Source organism: Seriola dumerili, unplaced genomic scaffold (assembly GCF_002260705.1).
Source record: "Seriola dumerili isolate Sdu_G_001 unplaced genomic scaffold, Sdu_1.0 BDQW01000066.1, whole genome shotgun sequence".
NCBI classification, from domain to species: Eukaryota; Metazoa; Chordata; class Actinopteri; order Carangiformes; family Carangidae; genus Seriola; species Seriola dumerili.
Window position 1 is genome coordinate 2,103,570 of NW_019174321.1, and position 15,735 is coordinate 2,119,304.

Consider the following 15,735-nt stretch of genomic DNA (forward strand, 5'->3'; position numbering starts at 1 on the left):
GTTAACAATTTGACCAATCATCCTAAATCAGGGTACATATCCTCAGGTTATGTTTATGTGAATACGTCTACCAAAGCATTTTGAGCAGGTCATGTATCTCAAAACCCGGAGGACAGAATATCACCACATTTGAACATGATTTTGGGGCCAGTTTTAACCAAAATCTGAAGAGCTAAATTGATTGGTCCAAGTGGGTGTGGCCTATCAAATTATTATTCATAACTCAAGATGCCTTTGATCAATCCTGACTAAACTCTAAACAGACGTCCTGCAGTACGTCCTGAACATACACACTGAGTTTTGTTCACATCCAATGAAGGGGGGGGGGGGGCAAATGGGGGAACTTTGATTCCAGTTATTGAAAAGCTGTATACGTTGTAATGATGAAACAAGTGTCTGATTGGTCTAAATCCTTCAACCTGGAGTGACTTTGCTTGGATTTGTGAAGCCTGAAACCCACTAAAATATCACTTAGTGAATCACAATGAAAGATACCCATCAGTTCCCACAAGCTGACATCTACAAATATTGGATGGATCCAGGGAGTCGTCACCATTTTTGTTTGAAAAATGATTTTAATGATGTGTCAGTCGACTAATCAATGAATCAGCTGATCAATTCAGCTCAAACTAAACATGTAAAACTTCTGACAGGTTCAACAGGCCTGAGCGTGTTTCTGTAGCTAAAGACAAAATGGTAAAACAGTCAGTTTGTGCTGGAAATAGATGGTTTCACAAACTTCCAACCCACTCTCACAACAGTTTGTGAAATTTAATCTATTGATTTATGTACATGGACTCGAACTTTCAAACTAATGTATTTCAAATGGAACATTTTTTAGAATTAATGAAGCGCTACATTCATCAAGGCACAGACATGGCAGCAGAGTCACTACGAGGTGGATGGACGACGTCCAAAGATCAGGACCGTGACTACAGAGACCAGGTTCACATCCAGAGCCCCGTCTGTGGTTTAGACAACAAAATCTCTTTGGTTAAGGTCAGTGAAAGATGGGGGTTCTGGTTAATTGTAAATAAACAGGTTGTGTCTGAAGTGACTGTGAACTGTCTCTGTATCAAACCAGATCTTTACGAAACCTTAACCAAGTGCCGTGAGAGTCTGAACAGAACCATAAACCCACAGTGTACTGTTAAGAAACCCATGTGCACAAATCTTTACATTACATTTCACGTTGAAGCTTCAATCAAATCCAAATCTACTGTAAAACCGAGCTGTTAAACTCTTAGGGTCTAAACAATAATCCTTCTCCGCCAGAGACAAACAGCAGCAGTGCAGGACTGACCTTCTTTCCATACGCAGCTCCCATTCTTCCCAGTGCTCTGCTGAGTCTTTGTTGTTTGTTTGTGGCAGCAGGTTCACAGTCCTCACAGTCTTCCTGCCTTCCTGCCTTTCTTTCCTCTCCAGCACTTTTCCCAGCAGCCTCTGCCCCCCAACCCCCCCACCCCCAACACCACCACTACCACCACCTCTTTGTCCTCCCCCCCCCAACTGCCTGGCAGCCTGACAGCCCGGGCGCCGGGGTGTGTTAGCCCGCCAAAGTGTGAGGCAGCCCTGCCAGCTTCATAACACCGAACCAACATCAAACCAGAGACAGCAGAGGAAAGAGCAGCCGGTCAGAGCTGAAGCCGTCCGAGTGGTTGTGGGAGGGGGTGGGGTGGGGGAGGAGGTGTCCCTGCCACCTGTTACTGCCTGACTCCCTGCTCTCAGCGGTGAGGAGTTAAGGTGCTCTGATTGGATTAATGTAATTGGTGGAGACAAGGAGGGAGTGAAGGAGTGAGCAGTGAATCTGGAGCCATGTTTGCTGAACATCTTCGGGCTCAAAGTTTCTCCTAACTGTCTGAGTTTGAGGAGAAATGTGGTTCCAGCTGGTCTGAGAGTCATTCACAAGGTATTTTATCTGTAAAAGTCTGAGAGGAGTGAGACGTCATGGTCTGTATGCACAAAGGATCTTATCTCACCACTTACAGTCCTCAGTGAAACCACAAGGACTTTTTCACAAAACTGCTGAAAATAATATAAATTTTGTCACATATATATGATAATGTTGTTTTATCAATTTGATCTATTTTGAATTAAATTATTCTTATATATACATTAACTTTTGTTCAAGTTGTGGTGTCTGATTGTGACAGTGGTTCTCTGGATCTGTTGGTCCTTTTCCAGTCTCACTGGTGGCCCAGGTATTATATTGCTGTGTTATTATCAGTTAAGTTGAGAGGATTTCCAGTTGTCCCACAGGTGAGATAACAGGTGTTCGTATGAATGGCCACAAGATGGAGACAATAAACCACAAACTGCAGGAAAGCTTCATTGTGTGATTGGAAGGATCTGGAGGGATTTCCAGTTGTTGTGCCTCATGGACCATGAAGGTCCAGTGAAGGCTGGGGGAATTGAGTGGAGAGATGGGGGGATTATTTTTAGGGTTTTAGGTTTCAGTGCTGTTTGTTCAGGATAGTGTCTAGTGTCTGTGATTAGCACAGCACAGGTGATGGATCAAGGGGGTGGGCGCTCTCCTCTTACCAGCACACAATCAGCTAGAGACTAGACATTTTTAATCTCCTCTAATGGCTAAATATATAAAGATGATTACGTGGAATAGTAACGGATACCAGAATCCTATAAAAAGAAGGAAGAGGTTGAGTTATTTGAAATTTAACAGAGCAGATATTGCCTTGATTCAGGAGACACACACACATGGAGGGAAAAGAAGCAGACAAACTTTAAGCAGGACCGGATCGGACAGGTTCTCCATAAATCATCTTCTAGGAAAAAAAAACAAGGTGGCAATATTAGTCCATGAGTTGAATTGAATTTTACTTAAATACACAGTTGGTTCAAGATCTAACATTTAAAGATCTAATATATAACTTTTCCACATTAAAATGTCCAAATGTTCCAAATGTTTCCATCAATTTTCAAAACATTTTAATTAATCACAAATTTACTTTTTATCCAATTTTAAGCCACAATTTACAATACACTTTTTAAATCTTGGTAATTTTTTTTACTATTTTAACTGGACGAAGGAGTTTAGTCATGCTAGCTCTCCGCTCTCCTCACACAAAACTTGGGCCAGTAGTTTGCCATGCCATGTTTTGTACAAAATGTGGTGCTTTTTCAGTTGATGCATGACATTTTGTTATGATTGATCAAAGTGAGTGTGGCTCAAAAACATCTTAATCTATAGATATTTCACATTCAAATGTCCAATATACCTGAAAAAGACTGAAACGTATTAAATGTTCTTTATTGAGCAAGTGAAGTCAGTGTGCAGATGTCTTTTCTACCTCATACGTGTCTACCTCACCTGCCCACCTGTCACAAAGACTATTCAGGTGTGCAAGAGATTTTTGATGACATTCCAAACTTCAAAAGAAAAATCACAATAAATCACATGTAGGTCCTACAGCATATCCACTTAATTGTGGTAAGCGTTTGCCTCACTGCAACCTATGGTCAATTCAGAAGTCTGTCACTCTATATTTTTCAAACAATGCAAAACCAATTTATATTGATATCTCCACAAGTCTTCAAACAAATGCTACCAAAACTGACACAGGCATTCTCTAGATGGTAGATATCAAGTGTTTCTAACAGTGTTTGAATGGGACAAACAGTGAGTCTGCAGTGCCTGACTAATCAGTATTATATGCACAGCTTTTTCTTACAATACACCTGACCCCAGTAGAATGATGTGTGATTTTTTTTCAGAGTTTTATCACCAACATTTTGACTGTTGTAAGCATTTTAAGGTTAAACAGACAAAAATACCCCAGTCTTACACATGTGATGTCAAGTCAAGTTGTGAAACTATGTCTCTACACACAGTGGCACAGTCAGGAAGACCCAAACCCAATGTCCACCCTCACAGACTCGGAGGCGAGTTACCGGTAAGTTTGTGAGGGTGTAGTACTGTCCTGCTGTCAGACCATCGAGGGCATGAGAGCTCTCCATCAGACCCTTTGAGCCCTTTATGCACACTTTCTGTAAGTCTGCATTTCTGCAGACTTTTATACCCAAAGTTCATAGTGTTGTGACATAAAACACGGGGTTGCCATGGTTATCAGGGGACGCCCGGAAGCGTAAAAAACGACAAACAACGGCCATAAAATGTAAGAAATACAATAGAAGAAGAGTGGTTAACAAACAAGCGTGAAAGGAACGAACCCTAATGTTAGCATTACAAGAAAAAAGACAGTATAAACACAGAGCTCACTGGTGATTCAGAGTCTGAACTGTGGAGTTTTTTGTCCTATGATCACATGATGATGAATTCCAAATCTGATTCAACATTATTTTTTTTGTTTACAAACAGGGAATGAAAGGAGGGAATAAAAATGTACAATCAAAAGTCCCAAACCCACAATTGAATGCAAATGTTTTGGCATCATCAAGGTAGCGTGATGAGTGCTGTCCCATTCCTCTTTATACCATTTTGAGCCCTTGCAGCCTCTCACAGTCAAACACTCACCAGGTGACGTCAACTAGGTCTGTGAGGGTTTAGGGTTTATAGAGGGCATTGGGATTGGGCCTAAATCACCTTCTCTTGGGACACAAAGGTCAAGGTCAAATCCCAAGTGGCCAAAGTCCTACTTGCCAACTATGTAACAATTCATGCACATGGTGTCCAAATGCTCAGTCTGCTTGGAGTCCTTTTTTTTTTCTTTTTTTACACAGAGGTGAGGGGGGTTGTTTTCCAAAAAACTTAAAAATGATAAAGAAAAAAAATTAATTCAGCACAACACAACCAGGTGACATCACACTTACTCCGTATTTACTTATTTACACAATAAATAAAATATCAATAATCAATTATTAAACATGGTGACATGACGATCAGACTGAAACACACCACAGAGCTGCAGAGTTATCACATGATTTAATATTTCAATCATGTGATCCACAAACATGGCTGTCAAGTCTCAAAACCCCACACAGTTGGATGTCCCGCCAGTTACCATGGAGACCTGTAAAGACCAGTCCGGTCTCTACTGGTCTGCAGTGGGCGGGGTCTCCGGCCCGTCGTGGCTCGGACCTGACATCTGCATGAAGAGCTCCCTCAGCTCTGCCATGTCATCATCGAGGGCCGGCAGGGGCGGGACCGACCGCTGCTCGCGCTCCTCGATGAAGTCCCACAGACGGACGCTGTTCATGAACTGAGAAAACAAACATAAACACTGTTAATAAACTACAAAACCCAGGAGCACTGAACTGATGGAAGTCAATCAAAATGGCAGCAATGGTTTCTGACCCGGACGTTCCCCTCGGAGCTCAACTGTTTCCGTGGCCGGTCGGGTTCTGCTCGGGTTCCGTCTGGGAATGCGTGAAGGTACAAACACTTCCCTCCAAACGGACACGAACCGCGTCCCTGATCGAAGTACTTACAGGCCTTCTTACTGCAGACACAGACAGGAAATGACACTGAGGTGACCTGCAGTGTGTTTCTGGTGCACTATAATACTGAATCAGATCTGTGGAGGTATGAACCTACAGAAAGCAGCACGCACTTCATTAATAGATGTGCTAGAAATGTGTAACAACATCATTCTGATCAGCTGAAAATATAATATACAAGAATAAAATGACAAAGAGGCCAAGAATATAATGTTTGTCTTATAGAGTCCAACCTGAAGCCAAAGAACTGAGCTTTAAAATGTTGCAGTGTGTTTGTTCCACTTGCATCATCAAGTGAATGTTGTGAGAAACAGACAGAACAGCATTTCCTCCTGAGTGAATTAGTGCAGGACGTACAGTATACAGTCTGTTAAAGATGGAGTACTCGAATAAGCTCCTGCGATTTCATTGGCTGGAAAGCAGCGGGCAGACTTGGCCACTCAGGCACACACAGGTAGCTCACCTGACTCCAGACTTGAAGAGGTCTATGAGGTGGTCCTTGTCCTCCTGATCCTCCACCCAGTAAACTGAGGGGATGACAAACTCTGAGACGACCCGACACTCCGGACACGACCTGAGACAAAGAGACATTTCATCAGACAAACGGAGACCATGTCCCGACCTGGACTTCACAGAATCTGTCCCAACTTCACAGACTCCATCTCAACTTAGCAGACACCCTGTCCAGACCTCGCAGACTTTGTCCTTGACTCTGGTTTTACACAAACAGACTCTTACTTAATGATCGTGTTGCTGAAGGTTCTGGTGCAGCGCCACTTTCTGATGCAGGCCAGACAGAAGGTGTGACAGCAGGACGACAGAATGCCAAACCTGCGGTCCGATGGGTTTGCCTTCTGCACCACCACCTCCATACAGATGGAACACACCTGAACAACAACAACAAAAACAGTTCTTGTTACCATACTATCACCATAACAACCAGATCAGTGACTAAATCAACCCACCTTGTCCTGGCTGAGCTGCGCAGCAAACGCCTTCTCCATGTCGGCCTCAAAGGCCGCCAGACACATCTGCAGACACAGACAGACAGTATCAGAGCTATCCAACCACCCTGCCTATAAAAACTACAGGCTGAAACCAACATCAATCGAGTCCTATCAGACGCAAAGTCAAGTGATGCCATGATAAACGGTTTACATGTTTGATCATTTGTGTTTCCAGGGACACTTCATCGGTTGACCGACCATCCTTCGTCCAGTTATTGCTGTAAGAAGCTCTGGTTTCTTGTTTGTTTTCACAACACCCATTAGTGTCCCCATGTGACCTTTACATCCACAGGCCCACCTGATAGGTTTAAGGTCTAGATAGCAGACAACAACTTATCTGGGTGGACAGCTTTTAGTCTCTGAACACCAGAGTCAAACTGTTTCTGACAAAAAGATAAAATGACCTCCACAGTGTGGATCGCAGGTTTACAGTGATGGTGGCTTGTTTTGCTCCACACCTAAGCCCCAGGATTAGTCTGTATCCAGTCTAAATGAAGTTGATCGACGCTAAACTCAGCCTAAAAGACTTTACTGGTTTATATCTATAGCAAACATTCTTGCTTGTATGTTAGACCATTTCAAATTTTTTGATGTATTTTTCTTGTTTTTCCAGGTAGCCATTGATTTTCCATTTCATTTCTGTATGAATGTCACAGTTTCATGTTTCAAATTTCACTAGTTAACAGGTTTTTATATCGTACATAATGAATGGAAACATCAAAATAAATCAATTTAAATGTTGTCAATCACAGCAGCAGCGTTACAGGACGCTTCACTGTGACAAATGAGTCTTAATGAATCCACCAGAACACGAATAACTCCTCCTTTACTTCTATTAAGTTCAATCAAATCAACGTGCACACCTTCTCATGCGCTCTCCTCTGCTCGGGGTCGTGGGGATGGAGCACCTGCAGCCCGCACACCTCACACAGGTCGCCATGGAGATAGGTACAGTTTTCTTCATAGAAACAGTGTCCGTTGGCAGCATAGGGGCACAGCTGGGGGAGGTTCTGGGACGGCCCACACACTGGGGGAGTGGCTAAAGGGAGCACAGTTAAAAAGAATTTTTCACTAAACATTTATTAACGTCTTCGATCAAGACGCCTCATCATGTGTTACTGATTGCATTATTGACCGCTAGCAGCCAATCAGAAGTGAGTGTGTTAAGTGTCCAACCTTGATCCTGCGCTGAAGCGTCCAGGCCCGTCCTGATGGCTTCCACATAGGAGTGAGGAGCTGCAGCTGTTGAGACATCTGACCACATACTGTCTGCTGGAGCCCCGAACATCCTGTCTACCCTGTCTACACCTAGAACTGAGAGACAGACTCGGTTAGAGGTCAGACAGCTCAGTTTTTCTTTGGACAGGTATATGAGCATGTACAGTCGGTCTGCAGCGTGTTAAGTCACCTCTGTCTCTCAGGACCAGGTTCTTCTTCATTCCACCTCTGACTGAAGGCCCGCCGCCAGCTCCCCCGCTGCCAGCTCCGCCGCCGCCAGCTCCCCCGCCACCAGCTCCCCCACCACCTGCCTGATCCTCTGGAGCTCCTCCCCCTCCGCCTCTTGATGAAGGTTTGATGTGGTCATACCTGTACACAAATCATACACATCTAAATATACACAGGAAGTGATGTAACTGTTTTTACTGTAGTCTGATGACAGCAAATACAGGATATGACTGGATGTTACCTGCCAGGTGAGCGTTACCTGTCAGGTTTGTTCTACCTCTCAGGTGAGTGTTATTTGTCAGGTGAGTGTTACCTGCAGCGTTCTCCATAAGCACACACTCCTCTCTGGTAGAACTTGCAGATGGTGGAGGGTTTACTGTTGTTCAGGTCGTGAGAGAACAGACAGCGGCTGCCCTCTCTGCACACACCGTGGAGGAAATACCTGAAACACAACATATCTGTTACACCAGCTGCACAGGAAGTGACATCAGCAGCGTCCAACAAACACACATCATGGGAAAAGAAGATGTCCTGCTCTGTGATTGGCTAGTAGTACAGATGGACAGTTTAATCATTGTTCTAAATCAGAGCTCAAGGTTTATTAACCTCCAGGTTACCATAGCAACAGTGCTGACCCCTGGAACCTCCTCAAGGACCATATAAATCTTGTCAAGGAGCATTTTAACTTTCCTAAAAACCATTTGAACCTCTGGTTCCACTTCAATGAGCATTTCAAAGGTCTCAAATATTTTTTTTGCCTTCCAAAGCACCACTTTAACCCTCCCAAGGCCCGTTTTAATCTCTTTTACCCACATATATCCAGGTTACTGTAGCTTTCTGTTAAAATTAAAAACAGCATATATTAACATGGAAGAAGCTGAAACCACCGATTTTCTATTTAAAAACAAAATAAACAGTTAATAAATGATCAGAAAAGCCGAAGATTAATTTGCCAATGATCAGCGTTAATCGATTAACTGACTGGTTGTTTCAGCTCTTAACAGACATTAAACCATTTCCAGCTCCATTAAACCTTTGAACCCCACCACCCCCACAACCTGGCAGACAACCAGACGGACTGACTGACTGACAGCAGGTACAAGTGAAGTGAACCAGATGAGTCAGAATCAGTTTGACTCAGTTTGAACTTCTACACAAGCTAACAGCTAAAAACATTAGCACGATGCTAACGCGCCCGTCGAGTTTTCGGTCAGAAACAGCGCGAAACTCAAACACAGACAGGTAACAGACGGACAAGTAATAGACAGACGGACAGACTCACCTGCAGGTCACCTGTTTGGTGCTCATCTTCCTCGCTGAGCTTCAGCTACGACGGCTGCTTCAGAGTTGTCACTCCGGTGTCCCGTTCTAACAGTTCCGACTGGGCGCCGCAGTCACAGCAGGAAGGTTCCTATGAGCTTTATTTGACCGTTATTAACGGAGAGAAGGCTTACATTTTTTGGTTTCTAACATCTTTCATCAACCAATCACACATTCTGTCAAGTTTTTATATGAGACAATATCTTTGCTTTGAAGCCTGAGTTTAATGGTTCAGATGAGTTGTGACGTTTTACAGGTAAGCTATGGTGTGGTGTTGTACCATATAAGCTGCTCTGACAGGTGCACATTCACCTTTGAGAATGTTAACAACAAAACTGTGGCGTCACAGATCCAGCAGTGGCTCCGCCCCTACCTGTCCCCTGGTTTCCTGTCCGTCCACCTGTCCGGAGTCCCCATGGAGATCAGAGACTTGTTGCGGTTCAGACACTGCGGCAGGACCGTCTACACGCTGGACGGTCCGGCGGGACTGTGGTGCCCGGTGTGCGGCCTGGCGGTGCGACTCGGCCTGATGGAGGCACCGGTCCGGATTCAGATTCCGGTAGGAGACGGACACCGGGCGGCCTGCTGCTTCCTCATCACGTCTCGGCACGGAGTGGCTGGGTTCAGGTAAACTGATGTGTTTTATTGTATTTGACCCGAGCCTGCAGGACTCTGTAGACTCTGGACTGAGCCACTGATACCGACCATCACATCAGAGAGTTCTCAGAGACATGGACAGGACACGGTTCAGGTTGGACAGGGTCGGAGAGCTCCTCAGGTTTACAGTAGATGGACCAGGGTTAGGTGAGCTTCCTCTGTTAGAACACCTGTTGGACACCTGTAACATCGCCTGCTGTAATGGTGAAATAAGTACTCAGATTCTTTAGTACAATTAAAAAATACTGCATTACAAGTAAAGGTACAAGTATTGTCTAGTATTATCCTCCATTATATCTGATTATAAAATGTTTATTCTATCCTATTCTTTCTATTTCATTTTTCTTTTCTGTTTTTATTTTATTTTTCATTCAGTTTCTTTTTGTTGTATTTTATATTATGCTGTATTTCATACTATTTCAATTTTTTTATTTTAATTTATAATTGAATATTCATTTTATTTAGTTTTTATCTTATTTCATTTTATTTCTATTCATTTTAATGTAATTTCATTTAAAATGAACTGTAATTCATATTTTGAATTAATTTCACAAATTTCAGTTAGGTAGACGTCTGCACAATTTCCAGTTCAGGTGGTTAAAATTGACCTTTTTATGACTCTCATATATCTGCCTTCACATCTGTACACTGATGCTGTGGCATTATTTATGTGTGTTATACTCATTATTTAACCTGTATCTAAATAGTCAGAACATCATCAGAACGCCAGTGAGAAAATGCTAGATCAACTCTGTTGATATTAATTGGATCTTTTATGTCACTTCACATATTTTATTACATCACCATTCACATATTTAGAATATCAGCACCTTTAAAAATTTGATTTGGATCTGCTGTTTGTCTCCACAGTGAAGAGAAGGAGTCTGAGCTTCATGTCGGCATCTCCAACTCTGAAGGTAACATCTTATTTTATCGTATTTTACCGTAATTTACTTTTTGTGTGTGGGTTTTTTGGGGTTTTTTGGTTGGTTTCTTTTTTTGGTATTTTCTTTTACTTTATTTCATCTTAAAATAATTTCTAAAGTCTATATTTACAATTTATTGATTTTAACTTTTTAATTGTACTTGTACTTTAACTATTCTATTCTACTTATTATTGAACTACACTTTTCATTTTTGTTTTAAATTTTTTTTATTGTTTATTTAATAACATATTTTGTTTTGTTTTTTTATATTTTACTCTATTTAAAATTTATTTAATTTTATTTTCTATTTAATTAGGTTTTTTATTTTTTAAGATTTTGATTTAATTTAATCATAAATTATAGTTTACTTTTAATTTTCTTATTTTATTTTGTGTGTTGTTACAGGTGTGGTATTTAGTTATACAGAGTCGGGGGTTCAGTGTCAGCAGCAGGGATGGGAGCAAAGTATCATTGTCCCTTTAACTGACCCCAGCAACGACAGCCTCAGTTTCAGGAAGCTGTGGGACAAACAGCTGGAGACCTACAGTCATCTGAACACCTGGACAGCAGACAGGTCAGATCTGTCTCTTTCTCTCTCCAGGTGAAAAAACAACTTGGTAACTCTGAACTGCAAGAATGATGAAGACTCTGCTGAAACTTGATCAGCTTCTGTAGACAGGTTGTTTTTTCACGTGGGTCTTTTTTAATTTGAACACCTGGTCGGCAGGTGAAGCAGCATCAGCTTTTTTTCTCTCTATGCAGGTTTCAGGAGGAGAGGGAGTTTGGGTCTTGTTGCTATGGTTTCGCTCTGAGCTTCATCAACCATGTGATGAGGGCAGAGGGCAGGCAAACAATCAGCAGTGAGTGTTTCACCTCTCAGTACATCCTGCCCAGGATGGAGATGACCTCCAGGTATCTGTCAGTGTACCAGCATGTCCGTCAGCATGGACACTACAGCACTGCAGAGTAGGATGGTCCCTGAAGTACCCACCTGCTTGATCTATTTGTTGGAAACTGCCAAGGTGGTTTTGCCTCTTTAATAGAACACTCAGATCTCCCAGGGTCCTTGAATGGTCTGGTGTATTATCTGAAACACTCAGGTCTCCCTGAACTACTCTCTGGCTTTGTGTTTTTACTGGGATTGCTGGGACAACTCTCTGCAGAGAGTACAGATATTTAACATACACAGTATTTATATTTGATCCAGATTGTTTTTGTCACAGTGAAACAGTGATGAAATATTCATTGTGATAGTAAAATCTGCTTCATCAGGATGTACAGTTGTGTAGCATGTAAATACTGCTGATCACGTTGAGTGAACCTTCAGCAGAACATTAAGTAAAAGTCTGAGGTCTGAAAATAAAAACAAGAATTGTTAAGTTGAATGAACTTGTTTGCGTGTAGGTTTGAAACACGGGATGAAGAATGTTTCTCATGTTTTTCACACGTGTCCACATGTGTTTTGTTGTTGTGTTATCAGACACACCTGAGCTGACAGATCAGATCACACACACATACACACACACACACACACACACACACACACACACACACACACAAACAGTTTGATAGGTGAGATGGAAAAAGTGTTGACCTACATTCTGTCTGTCTGCTAAACTAATCAGGTCATCAGGACATCATCTTTTATTTTGAAAGTTTTTATTTCATTAGTCTTGGACAGAAACAAAATCAGACAGAAAAAAATGATTCTGCAACTATTTTTGAAAATTAATTACAATCAGTTTTTCCTCTGGTTGTGAGGAAGAGCTGATTCTGTTTCCTGTCACAGTAAACCGAAGTTACAGTGACACCAACACCGGTCTGCAGATAAACACCGGTTTCCATGACGACGCTGCCAACGTGGTCTGAAGGTCACCTGTGCAGACTAAAGCAGCCAACAGGTGAGCCGGTTCACATGACTGTCTGCCTGACAGCAGCTACAACCTGATAGGCCGGAGCTGGGGCAGTGATGTCATCTGATAGGCTGTAACCTGGCAACCAGGTGTGTCACAGAGGAGGAGAGAAGAAGAAACAGAAGAACACAAGTGAGATAGAGAGGAGCAGAAGAACTGGGGAGTAAAAGGAGGAGGAACAAGGAGCTGAAGAGATTAGGAGTGAAGGAGGAGTAAGAAAGGACTTAAGAGCAAGAGGAGGAGTAAGAGGAGGAGTTGGAGATAAAGGAGAAGTTAAGGAGAAAGAGGAGTAAGAAGAGTTAAAAGAAGAGTTGAGGAGTGAAAGGAGGAGTACAAGGAGGAGATGGAGCGCAGTGTGATCCGGCTGAGTCACTGTCAGAAGGAGATCTTCTGTTTCTCTGTGCCAGAAGATTGTCCGAGCTGCGGGGAGGTGCTGAGGGGAAACAGACTGCAGGAAGCGCCGGTCAGCCTTCCCTCCCCCTTCACCAACGGACACAAGAGCTCCTGCTGCCTGCTGGTTGCACCTGCACACAACAACCCGGGCAGGTAAACACACAGGTTTAATTTTAATAATTCATCCCACATATAGGTTCTAATGTTCAGATTTTACTGGAACTGTTCGAGACGTGTTCGTTCAACTTCACCATTAATTTATCATTATCATTTAATATTTTCAGGCTACAGTTTTTTTCTGCTGTTGAACTGTGTTGTATTATACAAAAAGGTGTTTCTGTTGTTTTTGTCCCCACAAGTGACACAAGTCAGTTTGAAGTCCCCGCCAGTATATAAACACACGAACACAACAATAACAACCAATACACTATACAATATACTCACATGACCTCAAATACAAAATTATTTTATTAGATGAAAAATAAAGAAATTAAGACTTTAAAGACCTCATGAACAGAACCGTTTTACTTGTAACCCAGTTTAGACCAGTCTGAACCAGTTAAACCAGTTCAAACCTGTCTAAAACCAGTTTTACCCACTCTGAATCATTTTAACCAGTCTGAACCAATCGCAATCGAAACCAGTTTGGACCAGTCTGAAGCAGTGTAAACCAGTATAAACCATTTTAAACCCACCTGAACCAGTCTAACTAGTTTAAACCAATCTGAACCAGTCTAACCAGTGTGTGTCCTGTTGTTTTTCCTTCAGAGAGTTTGATGGGACATCAGATCTGCACACAGGCATCTCAAACACTAAAGGTAAGACTCAGAGGTCAGGCTGGTAGTCTGATACTAGGTCTTCCTCCGTCTGCGTTCGTCTTTGTTCTGGTGGAACAGCCCGACCCCAAGTCCTGTTCAGTTCAAAGGACCCACCTGTCACGTGGGACCAGCTGGTCAACGTCCACTGTCATCCCACGAGGACAGTCTGATCTCTGCAGCCCTCTGGTTTTGAAATATGATATAATTCCTGCTGGAAGATGGAATCTGGTCTCAGACGTGAAATCTAATATTTGCTGCTGCCAGTTTGTCTGAAGCTGCATCTGAAAACATGATGAATGTTTAACAACAGCACTGCCTCTGAGGACTCTGGGGCAATCTGCTGCCACTTTGATGATTTTTATCAACAAAAGAAATACAATAAATTAATAAATTAATTTAATGAATCAGTCTCCAGTCAGTAGGTGTGTGTGTGTGTAAAACAGCATCAAAAATAGCATTTAATTTGTTTAAAATCACTTCATTTAATCACTGCAGCATCTAAATCAGTGGCATTACACACACAGTTTGTTTGTTTGTTTGTTTGTTGTTGATTGGCTGTTTCAGAGCGTGAGACCAGTGATGTGATTGGCAGTGTTTTCATTATCAAACCCTATCATCCATATTCACCTTAACGCAGCCCTGTAACACTGCTTCCTCTGTGTGTGTGTGTGTGTGTGTGTGTGTGTGTGTGTGTGTGTGTGTGTGTGTGTGTGTGTGTAGGAGTTGTGTATAACTACACTCGGGGTGGGGTCCTTAGAGATCAGAGTGGGTGGGAGCGCTGCGTCAGTGTTCCTCTGGTCCGACCTGACATGTTCCACCTGCTGGCTCAGTGGGACCAGTACCTGGACCACTTTTCTGACGGATCCATGTGGGACCCCGCCTGGCACAGGTACACCTCACACCTGCCCAAACACAAACATATATTCGTCTGTCTCTCTGTCCCCCTGTCTTTCTCTCTCTGACCACCTGTCTCTGTCCACAATGTCTGTGTCTCAGGTTCGACGAGGAGCACCAGAACTGCTTCACTTACTGTCTTCACTTCATTAACAGCGTCCTGGCAACGGAGGGGCGGAGCTCTCTGAGCAGAGAGACCTTCACTCACAGCTTCATCCTGCCGAGGATGAGGAGGGTCTCCAAGTACACCACGCTGTATGACCACATCCAGAGACATCAGTACTACATGGTGGACAGACAGGAGGACATACAGGACGACAAACAGGAGGACAGAGCAGTTTGATTTTGATTGATGTAGAAAGAACATCATGAGTGTGTTCAGCTGCTGGATGAGTCAAAACTTTAGATTAAATTTAGTTCAACAAGAAGATTCAATGATTTTCTTTTTAAAGTGTCTATTATTTATATGCTCTGTTATTTAATTTCAGAAACACTGAAACATTACACTGTAAAATTCAGTAACAACTGGAAAAATGTCGGTGCTCTAAAACTTTTACATGTATATCAGATAATATGAAGTATAGATGTGTGCATATACACTATATGTGTGTGTAAGTGCTGTATGTGGACACACAAGTACACACGTTCATATGTACTGAGTGTTTTTGTATGTTTTTCTCGTGTTGACAGAAACTTGTCTGTCTGATATAACTGTCACAGCTTTATAAGAAATGATATGGGGTCATAAATGTCAATTTAAAACTGTTTCCAGACAGTCGGGTGTGTTTCTTGCTGTCCAGTTGCTGCTATAATGTGACGTGTCAGAGACATTGCTGCACAAATGGAGGTGAATCCTGAATGCAGCTTGTTGTTGTTGTGTAAATGTTTTAAGAAAAAAAACATTAGATGTAGCTTAAAGCTCCAGTAGCTGTTTCCTCAGTGGACA

The 15,735-nt window shown here is 42.5% G+C and overlaps 4 protein-coding genes across 6 annotated transcripts in view; 2 read left to right on the forward strand and 2 right to left on the reverse strand.

Annotated features, from left to right (window-relative positions):
• Positions 1 to 1,328, reverse strand: part of LOC111219525 (protein FAM107B-like) — a 38,163-nt gene extending 36,835 nt beyond the window's left edge. The window contains exon 1 of the mRNA XM_022742235.1: positions 1,317 to 1,328. The gene's annotated coding sequence lies outside the window, so the exon portion shown is untranslated. The remainder of the gene's footprint in view (positions 1 to 1,316) is intronic.
• A 1,380-nt stretch (positions 1,329 to 2,708) lies between these two features.
• On the reverse strand, positions 2,709 to 9,234 carry mkrn2 (makorin ring finger protein 2). Of its 3 annotated transcripts, none has more exons than XM_022742199.1 (11): positions 9,151 to 9,234; positions 8,182 to 8,310; positions 7,831 to 8,009; positions 7,599 to 7,736; positions 7,286 to 7,461; positions 6,381 to 6,446; positions 6,154 to 6,302; positions 5,879 to 5,989; positions 5,273 to 5,417; positions 4,980 to 5,177; positions 2,709 to 2,783 (listed from the first exon to the last, which is right to left on the reverse strand). In XM_022742199.1, exons 1-10 carry the CDS (start codon positions 9,174 to 9,176, stop codon positions 5,010 to 5,012), a joined length of 1,287 nt encoding a protein of 428 aa, XP_022597920.1. In that variant the 5' UTR covers positions 9,177 to 9,234; the 3' UTR covers positions 2,709 to 2,783; positions 4,980 to 5,009. The 3 variants fall into 3 exon arrangements, with proteins under 3 accessions (XP_022597920.1, XP_022597919.1, XP_022597918.1); XM_022742198.1 differs by lacking the exon at positions 2,709 to 2,783 and adding an exon at positions 3,248 to 4,725; XM_022742197.1 differs by lacking the exon at positions 2,709 to 2,783 and having other exon boundaries at positions 3,248 to 5,177.
• A 347-nt stretch (positions 9,235 to 9,581) lies between these two features.
• On the forward strand, positions 9,582 to 12,135 carry LOC111219478 (MKRN2 opposite strand protein-like). Its single transcript, XM_022742163.1, has 4 exons — positions 9,582 to 9,815; positions 10,716 to 10,762; positions 11,177 to 11,345; positions 11,534 to 12,135. The coding sequence occupies exons 1-4, from the start codon at positions 9,604 to 9,606 to the stop codon at positions 11,739 to 11,741; spliced, it is 636 nt and encodes a 211-aa protein (XP_022597884.1). The 5' UTR covers positions 9,582 to 9,603; the 3' UTR covers positions 11,742 to 12,135.
• Positions 12,136 to 13,027: 892 nt separating this feature from the next.
• On the forward strand, positions 13,028 to 15,132 carry LOC111219337 (MKRN2 opposite strand protein-like). Its single transcript, XM_022741972.1, has 4 exons — positions 13,028 to 13,230; positions 13,846 to 13,895; positions 14,616 to 14,784; positions 14,892 to 15,132. The coding sequence occupies exons 1-4, from the start codon at positions 13,028 to 13,030 to the stop codon at positions 15,130 to 15,132; spliced, it is 663 nt and encodes a 220-aa protein (XP_022597693.1).
• Positions 15,133 to 15,735: the final 603 nt, after the last annotated feature.

Coding starts and splice junctions, on each gene's coding strand:
- mkrn2 (XM_022742199.1), bottom strand. CDS start 9,176: ATGAGCACCAAACAGGTGACCTGCAG. Junction 8,311..9,150: donor ACCAAACAGGTGACCTGCAG/GTGAGTCTGTCC, acceptor GTTGTGTTTCAG/GTATTTCCTCCACGGTGTGT. Junction 5,178..5,272: donor GCTCCGAGGGGAACGTCCGG/GTCAGAAACCAT, acceptor TTGTTTTCTCAG/TTCATGAACAGCGTCCGTCT.
- LOC111219478 (XM_022742163.1), top strand. CDS start 9,604: ATGGAGATCAGAGACTTGTTGCGGTTCAGACACTGCGGCAGGACCGTC. Junction 9,816..10,715: donor CACGGAGTGGCTGGGTTCAG/GTAAACTGATGT, acceptor TTGTCTCCACAG/TGAAGAGAAGGAGTCTGAGC. Junction 10,763..11,176: donor CGGCATCTCCAACTCTGAAG/GTAACATCTTAT, acceptor GTGTTGTTACAG/GTGTGGTATTTAGTTATACA.
- LOC111219337 (XM_022741972.1), top strand. CDS start 13,028: ATGGAGCGCAGTGTGATCCGGCTGAGTCACTGTCAGAAGGAGATCTTC. Junction 13,231..13,845: donor GCACACAACAACCCGGGCAG/GTAAACACACAG, acceptor TTTTTCCTTCAG/AGAGTTTGATGGGACATCAG. Junction 14,785..14,891: donor TGGGACCCCGCCTGGCACAG/GTACACCTCACA, acceptor TCTGTGTCTCAG/GTTCGACGAGGAGCACCAGA.